This window comes from Anguilla anguilla, chromosome 8 (genome assembly GCF_013347855.1).
Source record: "Anguilla anguilla isolate fAngAng1 chromosome 8, fAngAng1.pri, whole genome shotgun sequence".
Lineage (NCBI taxonomy): Eukaryota > Metazoa > Chordata > Actinopteri > Anguilliformes > Anguillidae > Anguilla > Anguilla anguilla.
The window spans coordinates 26,056,287-26,070,583 of NC_049208.1; the positions used below are offsets into that span (position 1 = coordinate 26,056,287).

A 14,297-nucleotide genomic window follows, 5' to 3' on the forward strand; every position below is an offset into this window, starting at 1 on the left:
GGAGGTGTGTGTGATATCAGGAGGTGTGTGATATCAGGAGGTGTGTGATATCAGGAGGTGTGTGATATCAGGAGGTGTGTGTGATATCAGGAGGTGTGTGTGATGTCAGGTGGTGTGTGTGATATCAGGAGGTGTGTGATATCAGGTGGTGTGTGTGTGATGTCAGGTGGTGTGTGTGTGATGTCAGGAGGTGTGTGTGTGATGTCAGGAGGTGTGTGATATCAGCCTGCAGTCAGATCCTCAGTCCACTGAGACTGCATCACTCCAGAATGCTTGAGACGCAGGTAGCTGCTGCAGTCTCCTCTCTGTGCTCCCCGTACAGAGAGAGAGGCTGCCGCATGACATCGCCTTTCCTGGTTCTCTCTCCCCTTCTTCCCTCATCTTTTCACCTCTCCCTCTATCTCTCTCCTTTTTTCTTCTTTTTTTCTCATTTTGCTCTCTTGTGCTCTGCCAAAGGGTGCGTACTTGTGTGTACTTGTGTGTACTTGCGTGTGCCTGTGTGTTTGTGTGTATGTGGAGCAGTGCTGTATATAGTCATGATGTGCCCCCCCCCCCCCCCCCCCCCCCCACGCAGCTGTGTATCTGTAAGATAGGAAACCGGCAGACCGGTTGCTGTGAGGTCTCATGAAATAACTGATTTGTTAATCACTGTTAGCCTCAGCAGTGCTGCTCTCCTCTCTCTCTTTCACACTTCCGCACACCCCTTCCCTCCCTTCACTGCTTGAGTTCATCACGGTGCCATGCAGTGCAGATTACGCAGGAATATTGGGTGAGAGTTCATCACAGAAAGGCACTATGAGGAGAGTCTTTTCACCCTGTTCACACACACACACACACACTCTCTTTCTCTCTCTGTCTCTCTCTCTCTCTCTCTGAGGTCTGTAGTCTGCAGGCCCGAATCATACTGACTCACTCTTCTATCCTGTACAGTGCTGCAGTACTAGAAGAGGAAGTACTGCTCTGAATGGCTCTGCAGCCTGACTGTGTTTTGAGTCTTCTCACTGTGCACGTGCCATTCGGATTTAACTCACTGGATTATACTGTATATGTGTAACATTCAAAGAGAAGCAAACACACACACACACGCGCACACCCACACAGACGCACGCACGCGTGGCCTCATTCACTTTCACACACACATAGCTGTTACAGCAGTGCAATACCACACGCATCCTCCCTGTGCTCTGTGGCTCCATTAAGAGAAGTGAGCAGGGTACAGGACTGAGATGCAGAGTACTGTGCTCTGCTTTAGGCCTCTGTATGCGCTGTGCTGTCTCACACAAACACACAGCCAACACTCACACACAATCACACAGCCAACACTGTCACACACACACACACAGCCAACACTCACACACAAACACACAGCCAACACTCACACACAAACACACAGCCAACACTCACACACAAACACACAGCCAACACTGTCACACACAAACACACAGCCAACACTCACACACAAACACACAGCCAACACTCACACACAAACACACAGCCAACACTGTCTCACACAAACACACAGCCAACACTCACACACAAACACACAGCACACACAAACACACAGCCAACACTCACACACAAACACACAGCCAACACTGTCACACACAAACACACAGCCAACACTGTCACACACAAACACACAGCCAACACTGTCACACACAAACACACAGCCAACACTGTCACACACAAACACACAGCCAACACTGTCACACACAAACACACAGCCAACACTGTCACACACAAACACACAGCCAACACTGTCACACACAAACGTGCACTTGTACTGTACAGAGGTACACAAGGACACACGGGCCTTTTCTCTCTGTAGTTCAAAGTGCACTCAGACCCACAGCTGCACATGAACGCGTGTGGATGATGGAAATTAATAAATATAGATGTCAACAGAAATGCCTGCTCATAGCAACGGGGATGCTTGTGTATACACACACACACACACACTCACACACACTCTCCGCTCATGCAGGAACAGGAAAGAGAGCGTAGCCTGTGGTTACCCAGCGGGAGAGAAGGAGGCCAACTGCCTCATCAGTTACTTTTTATTTCATTTATTTACTTTTTTATAACGCCGCACTGAGCAACGGCTAAAAGCTGGGAGCTTGTTTCAGTGGAAAGGAATTCAGCAGCGGAGTGTCGGGGAGAGAGGGGCAGAGAGACAGCGAGGGAGAGAAAGAGAGGGGGAGAAAAGAGAGGGAGAGAGCAGGAGGGAGCTGGGGAAGACAGAGATTACTCTGCTCCACCGCAGCTTCTTCAGAGCAGTAGAAGTTTGAGACAGAAAGCGGAGAGTGTGGGCCGGCAGACAGAAGTGAAACTTTCGGGGGAGCTGGGTGGGGGGGGGGGGGCAGAGGGGCTGTGAAGACCTGACTCATGAGCCTGAGTCCTGGCGCGAGGGAGAGGAGGGTGGAAAGGATGAAGGGGATGCGTGTAATGCGCAGACGTGCAGATACGGGTTGAGAGACGGCCCACAAACCCCTGTCTCTGCGCTCCGGGCGAGGGGACGGACGCACGGACCAATCGAGCGCCATTCAGCTCCATTTTATCCTGCGCGCTGTTGGAGAGGGATGGTGACCTGTAGCCCCTGGAATGTTCTGGAGCCTGGAGCTGATGAATAAGAGAAGAGGGGTGAGAGCTTTTCCCCTGGTAAAGTTTGGGGGAGAACACACAGTGCTCTGAGGCGGCTGTACGAGCAGACAGACTGTCAGGACGTCCTAGGTTTGGTCTCAGGGGCTGGTGATAAGGGACTGAGAGGTGAAACGTCAGGTCTTCTGACAATGATGGAGCCACTGGACAACTCGGTCCTCACGTCCCTCCTCTTCCTTGCCGCGCACTTCCTCACGGCGGCGGGGGTGTGGTTTTACCGCCGGCGCCGCGCCCAGCTCTCAGGTACGGACTCTGCAGCGCTCTGAGAACACAGCAGCACTCAGAGGTCCTCGGTTCTGCCCGAGGTGCCCCTACCGTGCCTCTCTGAGCTCTCTCTCCCTCTCTGTATATGGGGACATTTTTTTGATTCTGTCAGTTTCCTGTTTCCTGTTCTACCTCCTCCTCTTCCTGTTTCATCCGTGACTCAACAGGTTAGCTTGTTTGCCAGAGAAACTCTAAGCAAACAAGCAATGAAGTTGTTGCCTACATTAAAAAGCAGCACAGTGTTAATTGTAATTGTCCTGAACCCTGCGGTGTTGTAGGTAGACCTGGCTGTACTTTTCTGTGGTGTGCCAGCCTAGCTATGTTAAACTGTTAGCTTTGGCAGGTTAATCTCTTTGGTTTTTACCAAACTCTTTGACCTGCTTATATAGATAGAACCAGATGGGTTCAACATTTTAATTATCAGCAACCGTCTGTTACAGAAGACTGGAGATAGCAGACTGAGGTGACTGCCTGGATGTAATTTGTGCTCTAAGGCTGTGGTTTTCCACTCCTAAATAGGCTCCATGTTTCCTTTGTGTGCTCATGATTGTTTGCAGTGTTGTTAGTAGGCTATATATAAATGTAGTCCATTTGTTAGTGCACTGATGTGGACTGGTGTAGCAGTGCTGATGTGGACTGGTGTAGCAGTGCTGATGTGGACTGGTGTAGCAGTGCTGATGTGGTCTGGTGTAGCAGTGCTGATGTGGACTGGTGTAGCAGTGCTGATGTGGACTGGTGTAGCAGTGCTGATGTGGACTGGGGTAGCAGTGCTGATGTGGTCTGGTGTAGCAGTGATGATGTGGACTGGTGTAGCAGTGCTGATGTGGACTGGGGTAGCAGTGCTGATGTGGTCTGGTGTAGCAGTGATGATGTGGACTGGTGTAGCAGTGCTGATGTGGTCTGGTGTAGCAGTGCTGATGTGGACTGGTGTAGCAGTGCTGATGTGGTCTGGTGTAGCAGTGCTGATGTGGTCTGGTGTAGCAGTGCTGATGTGGTCTGGTGTAGCAGTGCTGATGTGGACTGGTGTAGCAGTGCTGATGTGGACTGGGGTAGCAGTGCTGATGTGGACTGGTGTGGACTGGTGTAGCAGTGATGGTGTGGACTGGTGTAGCAGTGCTGATGTGGTCTGGTGTAGCAGTGCTGATGTGGACTGGGGTAGCAGTGCTGATGTGGACTGGTGTAGCAGTGCTGATGTGGACTGGTGTAGCAGTGCTGATGTGGACTGGTGTAGCAGTGCTGATGTGGACTGGGGTAGCAGTGATGATGTGGACTGGTGTAGCAGTGCTGATGTGGACTGGTGTAGCAGTGCTGATGTGGACTGGTGTAGCAGTGCTCATGTGGACTGGTGTAGCAGTGCTGATGTGGACTGGTGTAGCAGTGCTGATGTGGACTGGTGTAGCAGTGATGATGTGGACTGGTGTAGCAGTGCTGATGTGGACTGGTGTAGCAGTGATGATGTGGACTGGTGTAGCAGTGCTGATGTGGACTGGTGTAGCAGTGCTGATGTGGACTGGTGTAGCAGTGATGATGTGGACTGGTGTAGCAGTGCTGATGTGGACTGGTGTAGCAGTGATGATGTGGACTGGTGTAGCAGTGCTGATGTGGACTGGTGTAGCAGTGCTGATGTGGACTGGTGTAGCAGTGATGATGTGGACTGGTGTAGCAGTGCTGATGTGGACTGGTGTAGCAGTGCTGATGTTTGACTGGCGTAGCAGTGCTGATGTGGTCTGGTGTAGCAGTGATGATGTGGACTGGTGTAGCAGTGCTGATGTGGACTGGGGTAGCAGTGCTGATGTGGACTGGGGTAGCAGTGCTGATGTGGACTGGTGTAGCAGTGCTGATGTGGACTGGGGTAGCAGTGATGATGTGGACTAGTCTAGCAATGGTGCTGTGAGTCAGTCTTTGAACTTTGCGGTGCTGTCGGCTGATCTAATTATGCTGAACTGTTGTGCTGTGGTCCGGTCTAGGTAACCTGGTATCTTGTGCTCTTAGTGCTGTAAACTAGGGGAGAGGATATTTAAGGATCAGTCCCATCCTGATCTTCTCTCACTCGTTAATTCATTGCAGGCCTTAATTGGCTTTATCAATAGAGCTCTCTCAGATTCTAGGTCAGAATGAGTCACTTACACAATAAATGAATCCTTTAAAACTCAGAGCCATTCTAGCTCTCTAGGGCCATGGTTCCATGTCAGTCTTATACTTCAGTCAGTAGCCTATATGGTATGGACAGTTGTTGCTTAGATGACCTGCCAATTTATTTTAAAATCTTTCTTAATTTGTCTTCATAAAAATTGAAACGAAAAGAGTTTTGGTAATCCCTGAGTTGGCAGTGAGGGGTTTGGCTTTGGGTGGGTGAGGTAGCTGTAGGGGTCCAGGATAGGGAGGTGCCGTGGTTTGGGGTGTTTGGAGAAACCGGCCAATCAGAGCGGGGAACAGGGAAAGCGTGTCATCCTGGGTGACGCATCACTGTTGTATTTTAATTTATTTTCTTTCACTTAGAAATATAATTAACAGTATAGACAGTTTTTTCAAGCCGGAAATACATACATTGTAAAATATAGGTTACACCATGCACTGGGTGGGGATGGGAAAGGAGAATAAACAATGCACTGGCAGGTCCACCTAGTTATTTTGTAAAACATTTGTTCTTGTCAGACACATCTAGACGAGGCAATTAACCTGAATGCATTCATTTACATTTTATTTACGGAAGCAGGAGAATATTATGGTCAGCGTTAGCTAACTGTACGTAGCCTGTGTTAGCGCTGTGCGTGCTGGGGCCTGAGAAGACTGCAGCGGTAGGAAGGTGGAAAAAAGAAATGGGCTGAAAAATAAGAATGTGCGCCTGACATTATGCCAGTGCACAAGCCTGGCTTTGATGTGCAGAATGTCGCCTCTGCAGTTTTATACTAATATTAATATTTGCCTTGTGGGTATTATTTTGGGGGGGAGGAGGGTGTTTTAACAGATTCAACAAAATCATTTTAAGCTCGCTTTAAGCTGCTCGTTTGTACTGAGCATTAAAAATGTTAGGAAAAGAAAAACTCTCCTCTCTAATGTATCTTGTTCTTTATGTCATTAATATAAAGAAGGGGAAAATGTTTGGCTTGTGCTGGGTCTTTAGCACTTAATGGACTTTGTGATGAATCACCAGCCTTACTCGTAAACCAGGTGACAGTCATCTAACTCATAGCCAATGTCATCACAGCCCTGTTATGTCAGTATTGCAGCGGTGTTGGTGTAAGGCTGATGGAGGGAGTTCTGGGTAATAGAGGAAGCAGTCAGCTGACATGCTGCTGTCTCAAGGACACGTGCCCCTCCCCTTGTGGAATATTCAGTGTCACGGGGTTCGGGTTCGTCGGTGTGATCGGTCTCAAATGACCCGGTCGCACCCTGGCCCCCCTCTCATCTGCAGGCTAGGTTTGGTGTAGCTGCTTTTAAACTTGTAGTCCGCCCCGACGCAGTTATATCAGAACCTGATATAAAGAGGTGGTGGGGATTGAGTTCACACACACACACTCCCCCTCACACACACATATCCACACATACTATCTGTGTCCATTTGTGTGCGCGCACTCGTGTGTTCTGGGTAGCTGGTATTTTTAGCAGCTGCAGGAAGTGGGCTGGCCCGGGTGGAGTCCTACAGCTGCATGATCTGTACTGGCCACGCTTCAGTGTGTGTGTGTGTGTGTGTGTGTGTGTGTGTGTGTGTGTGTGCAAGGGGTATGTGTGTGTGTGCAGGTGTGTGTGCCTATGTGTGTGTGTGTGTGTGCAAGGGGTATGTGCCTATATGTGTGTGTGTGTGCCTGTGTGTGTGTGTGTGTGTGTGTGTGTGCAAGGGGTATGTGCCTATATGTGTGTGTGTGTCTGTGTGTGTGTGTGCGAGGGGCGTGTGCGTGCGTGTGCGTGTGCGTGTGTGTGCAGGTATGTGTGCCCGTGTGTGTGTGTGTGTGCGTGTGCGTGTGTGTGTGTGCGAGGGGCATGTGTGTGTGTGTGTGTGTGCCTGTGTGTGTGTGTCTGTGTGTGTGTGTGCGAGGGGCGTGCGTGTGCGTGTGCGTGTGTGTGCAGGTATGTGTGCCCGTGTGTGTGTGTGTGCGTGTGCGTGTGTGTGTGTGCGAGGGGCATGTGTGTGTGTGTGTGCGTGTGTGTGTGTGTGTGCTTTTCTGGATGTCAGGCTTTTTGCCCCTCGAAGGCTGGACTGAGGGAACCCCAGCTGAAGTGCTGAGTCATCCTCCTGCTCTTGTGGCCCCAGCACAAACCCGGGTTCAGAGCCGCCTCAGTCAGACCCGAGCCGCGGTCTCACGCTGGGCCTAGTGGACTTTGAGTCTTAAATAGGCTCAGTCTTTAGAGGCTTAGGCGCTCGCTGGCTGTCACTTGCTGGCTGTGGTTTCACAGCAACATAGCCGTTGGACAACGCTGTGTGATTCACCAAAAGGTCACCCTCATGTCAGACAGTGCTAGGCATTAATCTAATGCTTGTGATGCTGTCTGGGAAATGGAGTTTTGCAGGACATGCAGCAAAGCACTGGAGAGACTATCATGGATTGTGAGAAATGGAGAAATGAGTGTTCCACCACACTGAACGCTCCACAGTATTCACTGTACCCAAAACAAAAGACAAAAAAGTCTAATTTGTTCATCGCCTGCCTTTTATGGAGCTGTTATCAGTGCTAGGCTTTGTTTTCTTTGGGTTTTTTCCCCGCTTGTGTCTGTATACTTAATTTGTGCCAGTTTTTTTTGCGTAGCTACTTGAATTGTGCGATGTTGTGCATCAGTGTGAGACAGATGCCAAATGTTTGCTTTTCGGCAGACAAAACTGAGACATCTTAACGCCAAAGAGAGAGAGTAGAAGCAGAGAGACCTGACAGGGGGGTGGGGGGCAGGACGTCGGAAGACTTCCAGATGTTCCAGCCTTAATGAGATTTACTGTACAGATCAGAGCTATACTGTCACGTGGAGCCCAAATTTAATTTGTGGTGTGCCTGGTGAATGGGGGGTGTGCGTCTGCCTCTGTCGGATCAGAGGTGCCCTCCCCGGGGCGGTCAGCGGGTACCCCGTCCTGTCTGAACCTTCAGGGGTCCCTCTCCCTCCACTCTGTGGATTCCCAGCATGCAATGCTGCCACTGCAGATGACTTTAACCATTGATTCTGACACAAGGGGCCTGGGGTGTGCAGGAGAATGAGGGGATGGAAGGAGGGAGAGAAGGAGGGAGGGAGGGAGAGACAGAGAGAGACAGAGAGCAGTGCCAGTCTGTGGGTGCCGCTGCAGATGCAGAGAAGGAGAGACCCCATCTCTGGGGACGAATGAGAGCGAGAGAAACGAGATGAGGTTTGGAATAGCAGAGAAGAGGAGGGGCGAGAGAGGGCAACTTTCTCCTGTGGCTGAATGAGGGAGAGGGAGATTAGATGTGATAATGAGGGAGGCAGGGAGAGGATAAGTATTCTGTGTGGTATTAGGACTCTAAGCTCTGCCTGGTATTTATAGTTTGGAAGGCCAGGGGAAAACGTGCAGAGCGATCGGAGGAGAGAAACGAACGGATGCGGAAGAGCGAAGCATAGAGAGAGAGAGAGAGAATGGAGGATAGTGTATAGAGGGAGGAGACAGGTGGGGAAGGAGATGACACTGGCATCCCGGGAGGGAGGAGGAAGAAAGCGAGTGTGAATGTACTCTAGACTCTTCCGGAAGGAGCTCAGAGCCCTGGGCCTGAGAGAGGAGGAAGGGGAGGGGGAGGAGAGGCTTCTGTCGTTTGGCGGGATTGAGCATTCGCGCACGCGCTCGTAAGCGTCTGCTCGTAAGCGTCTGCGCGTGAGGCTTTCCGTCGTTCGCGTCTGCAGCTCTGTGCGTGGGCTGCTGGGTAATCCGCTCCTCTCCCTGCGCGGCTGCCAGCTCCGGGTGGAAACCCTGGATTATGGCGCCGTGACCGCCGCTGTTAGCTCGGCTAGCGTAGCGGTGTTTCCACGGCACCGCGGTCCCTGGCTCTGCCGTGCGCCCTGCGCTCGCGTCTCTGCGGTTACTGTTGCCACCGGGTAACGGGACGCTTGCGCTACTCCACGCAGACAGAGGGCGCCGTGCGTTCGTCTGAGCTGTGGAAGAGTTCTGCTGTCGCAGTGAAGGGAAGAGAGAGGTGACGTCTGAAGCACGCACAGGATCGAACCGACCTGTGAGACACAGAGGAGGAGCACTTTTAAGTTGGTGTGTGTGTGTGTGTGTGTGTGTGTGTGTGTGTGCGCATGTGTGTTTATTCTTCAGCTGGGGCTGTGTTTATGTGCAGGGCCTGCACAGGAAAGAGACGGGAATAGGTGAATACAGAAGCTTCACGCAAGACTTATCACCTCCTCATCACTGCTGCCTTGCTCCTTTTCTCTATACCCCCCTTCTTTCATTCTCTCTTTCTCTTTCGCTATCCCTCACTCCTTCCTTTTCTCTTTTCCTCAGTTGCACTCTGACTCTTCCCTGGCGTTGATGCTCTCTGTGACTCACGCTGGAGTGGATTCTCAGTCTTTCTCAGCGTGATTCCCCTCTGCCCTCTTTCTCTTTCTTTCTCTCCCTCCCTCCTGCTTCTTATCGCTCACTCATCTCCCTTCTCATACACACACACACACACACACTTGCACAGTGCACTCTGGTTTGCTCTGGTTTTCTTTCTTTATTAAATCAGACGGCGTCACTCACTGAGCAGATCTAGCCGAGGCCTGCTGAGGAAAACAAGTGCAGTTCTGCACATCACTCGACCCTTTTACCTGCTCTGCTCCACACAGACACACACACACGCACACACACACACACACAAGCGCACGCACGCACACAGACACACACAGGCACACGCACGCACGCACGCGCGCGCACACACACAGGCACACACACACTCGCACGCACACACACACACACACACGCACACACACACACACACAAGCGCACGCACGCACACAGACACACACAGGCACACGCACGCACGCACGCACACAAGCACACGCACACACACACACACACACACACACAGGGATGTTTCGGTCATGTCAGAAACTCGGTTGTTAGGATTTACCGGCGCATTCGGCACCCTTGGGCCGGCATAGTCGCGGAGGTGCATCTTGTTTGGGGAGGACACACTGGAGCAGCCCTAAAGTGCGTCGGAGCCGCTGTCTGAGATCCAGGCCCAGAGCGGTCGGGACACGCCCGGCGGCGTCTGGAGGAGGGCGGGATCATAGATCAGTCTGCAGATCCTCAGGTGCCCCCATCTGAAGCTGGCCCGAGCCTGTCGTTCACATGGAAACCGTCTGAGTGGATGACATCATCAGAGAGGGACGTGGACCTGCGCCGGCTCCTCTGCCCTTTTCCTGAACTGCACCTTCGCTTCAGATAACGGCGAAAGCAACTCTGTACCTTTTAGTGTGACAGTTCTCATTTTATTCAGTTTCCTTCTGTTTTTTTATACCTCTGAATTCCAGGAGGTGTATTCATTCAGGAGGTACTTCAGCTTACTCAAACCTCTCGAAGCACTCAGGACTGGAAGTGGCACTGACTGTCTCGAAAAGGCTGAAAAACAAAACAGAAATAAACGACAGAGACTTTGGTGCTCGTGCTGCCAGGACTCTACTTATAGACCGAAGTTGCTGAGGAGCTGTGAGTGGAGGGAGAGCGAGGAACAGGCAGGGCGCGCGAGCGAATGAGCAGTCGGTCTGAGCGTAGTGGGAGGGGCTCTCTGGCTGTGACACGCACGTGTGAGACAGAGTGCCACTGCGGGCCTTGTTTTGAAATGGCAGCGACAGCGGGGCTCGCGGACGGAGAGAGGGAGCGAGGGAGCGAGCGAGAGGCGGCGCGCGGAGCGGTCTCGCTCCACTGAGCCCCGGCCGTCCGTCTCGTCGCCGCGTGCCGCGCGCTCTGAGGAATACCAGCGCTCGGCCGCCGAGGTCGTCTCAGAGCTCCGAGGCCTTCTGCTCTGGGCTCGGCTCTCCCTGCCTCTCTCTCTGCGCTCTTATCACAGCCTGGGGAAGAGGGGGAAGAGAGGGGGCGGACGTCCGAGAGCGAGAGAGAGACGTGCTGTGGAGTGACAGAGAAGGAAGGGGTGATAGGTAAACGGTTGAGACAGAAAGAGAAAGAGAGAGAGAGACTGTTGAATTAGAGGAGGAAGGATGTGGCCGGTGTTCTGTAACGAGAGCAGGCTCAACGCTCACCTGCACTCCCGCATGTGCTGTACAGGTCAGTGCTCCCAATGCTGTCTGTGTTTCTGTCTGTAGTTATGTTTTTGGTCGGTGCCCTTAAACCTGTGAAATAGGCGCAGTGTGTGCTTCTGTAGTTGCAAGAATGCCATGTGTTTGCATTGTGGGTCCACTCCATCACAGCAGCAGCGTGTGTATTCAGTCAGTGTGTCTGCACATGTGTGTGTGTGTGTGTGTGTGTGTGTGTGTGTGTGTGTGTGTGTGTGTGTGTGTGTGAGTGTGACTGTTGTATATTCAGGGCGGAGGGTGTTCTTGGGTGGACAATGGGTCCTTGTGTCAGTATGTGTTGTGTGGGTGTGTGTGTATGGAATGCCTACACTGAAGGACCTGTCACTGTCGGAGCATGCTCGGCCCTGTCAGCAGGCTTCTCCTGCAGTGCATTCTGGGAGTTTGTGTTCTGTACCTGTCACATGAGACACTTCAAGGTGCTCAAAGTCTGACTGACATGTCCAGTGACACAGATTGCTTTTGTAGGCAGTAGTACTCAAACCTGAGCGGTTATGGAGTGTGAGAAATTGTTTTGCAACGCAGTGTCGAAATTTTGTTCCTGGCGCGCTGCTGTGCGTGTGCTGTGTGTGATATGGGGGAATGTGTGTTAGAGTGTGTGCCTCCACTTGTGTCATCTGTGTGAGAGTGTGTGTAGTGTGCTTGGAAGTCATTTGAATGTTTGTATATATATGAGACCTGATGGTCTTTGTCTTCAAAACTATGTTAGACAGTGTACTGCTACCCTTGGCCAGTATTGTAATTCACTTAAGTGGAAATCCAGCCATATAAAAGTATTTTTGTGACATGCAGTCGGTGTTAATGGGCTCGGTTAAGACTGCCTGCTAAGCATGCATGCAATTCAGTGTAATTATGCTGTTATGCTCAGCGCAAGTTTGCGCATATTTGTCTGGGGGTACTTTGTGTTTGGAGCGCATAGTGTTTGTGAAGGTTAATCACCATGAGCTCTTAGACTGGCGCATGTGCGTCCTGCACGTGTGAGTGTGTGTGTGTGTGTGTGGGGGTGTGGGGAGGAAGTGCGACGTCTCCTCCACATGGTCTTTCAGTATCGCAACATCGCCATGGCTACCGTGTCAACATGAGAGCAGGGTGGGGGAGGGGGCCGGGCTGAGCGGGCGGTTTTTGTGGAGAGGCAGATAGAGCTCCAGAGCTCTGTGCTCAGGCTCTATTTCGGGGTGGACGTGTCACTCCTGGAGCATTATGACACACCCCTTCTGGAGCCCTGAGAAGCCCAACAATACCAGCCTGTCTGTGGCTCTTCATCTGTGCTCATTTCACATTACTACAGCTTGGCCTGCCACCTCTGCTGGCAGTGTGTGGTGGAGAGTGAAATGTGGAAAAGTGTGATGATATATAAGAATGTGGTGTTTGAATGTTACAGCGCCATCTATCTGATGGGAGGTCCTGTAAGGTGTGAGTCAGTCCAGGTTGAGGTTGTCCTCAGTGAAACTCACACCAAAATTTCCCATGTCGTAACCCCATCCACCCCCCCCCCCCTCCCCACAGCCCTGCCTCAGCTCCCTCTGTAATCCTCTTTTCTGTTCATCTCCTTGGGGGAGCAGTCTGGCACGGCTCTTGATCATTTTTCCAGCTGGTAGTGGAGCTGGAGCTGATGTGTGATTTGTTTCATGTATGCAGTGCATTCTGGGTGCACTGTAAGGTCCAGTATAGTGTGGATCAGCCCCCCTCTTGCCCCCCCCCTCCCCCAGTGGTTCCACACAGCACCTGAGGGAAAAGTGGGTCACAGCTGCTGGTAGGAGGGGAGGACTCTAAATAACACAGACCTGAGAATGACGCTGCAGTTATTTTCTGTTTCGTAACGTACCTCTCTTTCTCCCTCTCCCTCCCTCTCCTTTCTTCCCTCTTTCTTTCCCCTGCAGATGAGCGAGACAGAGTGCAGAAGAAAACCTTCACAAAATGGGTCAACAAGCACCTCATCAAGGTACGGCATGTCCATCTATTTCCCTGTCTTACTGCAGCAACGTCCAGCCAAACTCTGAATACGGAGACAGACATGCGTGCACACACATGTACGCACACGCGCACACACACACACGCACACACACACACACGCACACGGCCTACAATCCTGCTGTGGCCCCTTCAATCAAATACTGCCCCGCCCAGGGGGTGTGTAGTTGTTACATCTCTCCTGCCAGAACAGAATAGAGTTTCAAACGGGGACACTCACCAGTCAAAGCACAGTTTTATAAAAGTGGGGAACTCTGAGCGCAGAATAGCAGTGGCTCATGCAGAAAGACGTGACATTTTAGGCTTATAGATTAAAACTCCATTTAAAAGGATCACATGTAAAATGGATGCTCTCAACGTGCTTTTTCGGCCAGTGGCTAATACATGTCCCCTTCCTGCACAAATCAGGAATAATTGAAGGGAGGTTGTCAGCTTGGTAGCCCAATGAACGCAGGTATCATAGGTATTTGAGTGACGCTCAGTGACGACAGTGTGCTAATACCCTCACTCTTCTTCTGTCTTTGGCAACAGGACACAGATAAACACATGTATATACAGCCCTGCCTGTGTTCAGAACACAGCATTTACACAGCCCTGCCTCTGTTCAAAACAAGTATACACAGGCCTGCCTGTGTTCAAAACACAGCTTTTACACAGCCCTGCCTCTGTTCAAAACAAGTATACACAGGCCTGCCTGTGTTCAGAACACAGCTTTTACACCGCCCTGCCTGTGTTCAAAACACAGCTTTTACACAGCCCTGCCTCTGTTCAAAACAAGTATACACAGCCCTGCCTGTGTTCAAAACACAGCTTTTACACAGCCCTGCCTGTGTTAAAAACATAGCTTTTACACAGCCCTGCCTGTGTTCAGAACACAGATTTTACACCGCCCTGCCTGTGTTAAAAACATAGCTTTTACACAGCCCTGCCTGTGTTCAGAACACAGATTTTACACAGCCCTACCTGTGTTAAAAACACAGCTTTTACACAGCCCTGCCTGTGTTCAAAACACAGCTTTTAGACAGCCCTGCCTGATGTTCAAAACACACATTCACAGACCTGCCTGTGTTCAAAACACAGCTTTTACACAGCCCTACCTGTGTGCACAACACAGCCTTTACACAGGTCACTGTTCAGTAGTCTTTATGGAAAAGGTGAGGTTGAGGTAAATTCCTGGTGTA

General features: G+C 51.3%; 1 protein-coding gene across 18 annotated transcripts in view; it reads left to right on the forward strand.

The window, feature by feature from the left end:
- macf1a (microtubule actin crosslinking factor 1a) overlaps nt 1–14,297 on the forward strand; it is a 195,927-nt gene that overhangs the window by 57,461 nt on the left and 124,169 nt on the right. For 14 of the 18 annotated variants that reach the window (XM_035429155.1, XM_035429166.1, XM_035429170.1 and 11 more), the window contains one exon: nt 13,026–13,087. In XM_035429155.1, the coding sequence (XP_035285046.1) occupies nt 13,026–13,087 (62 nt within the window). Of the gene's footprint in view, nt 1–2,466; nt 2,902–10,670; nt 11,120–13,025; nt 13,088–14,297 lie in introns of those variants that run through there. The other 4 variants (XM_035429161.1, XM_035429164.1, XM_035429158.1 and 1 more) reach the window with 3 other exon arrangements.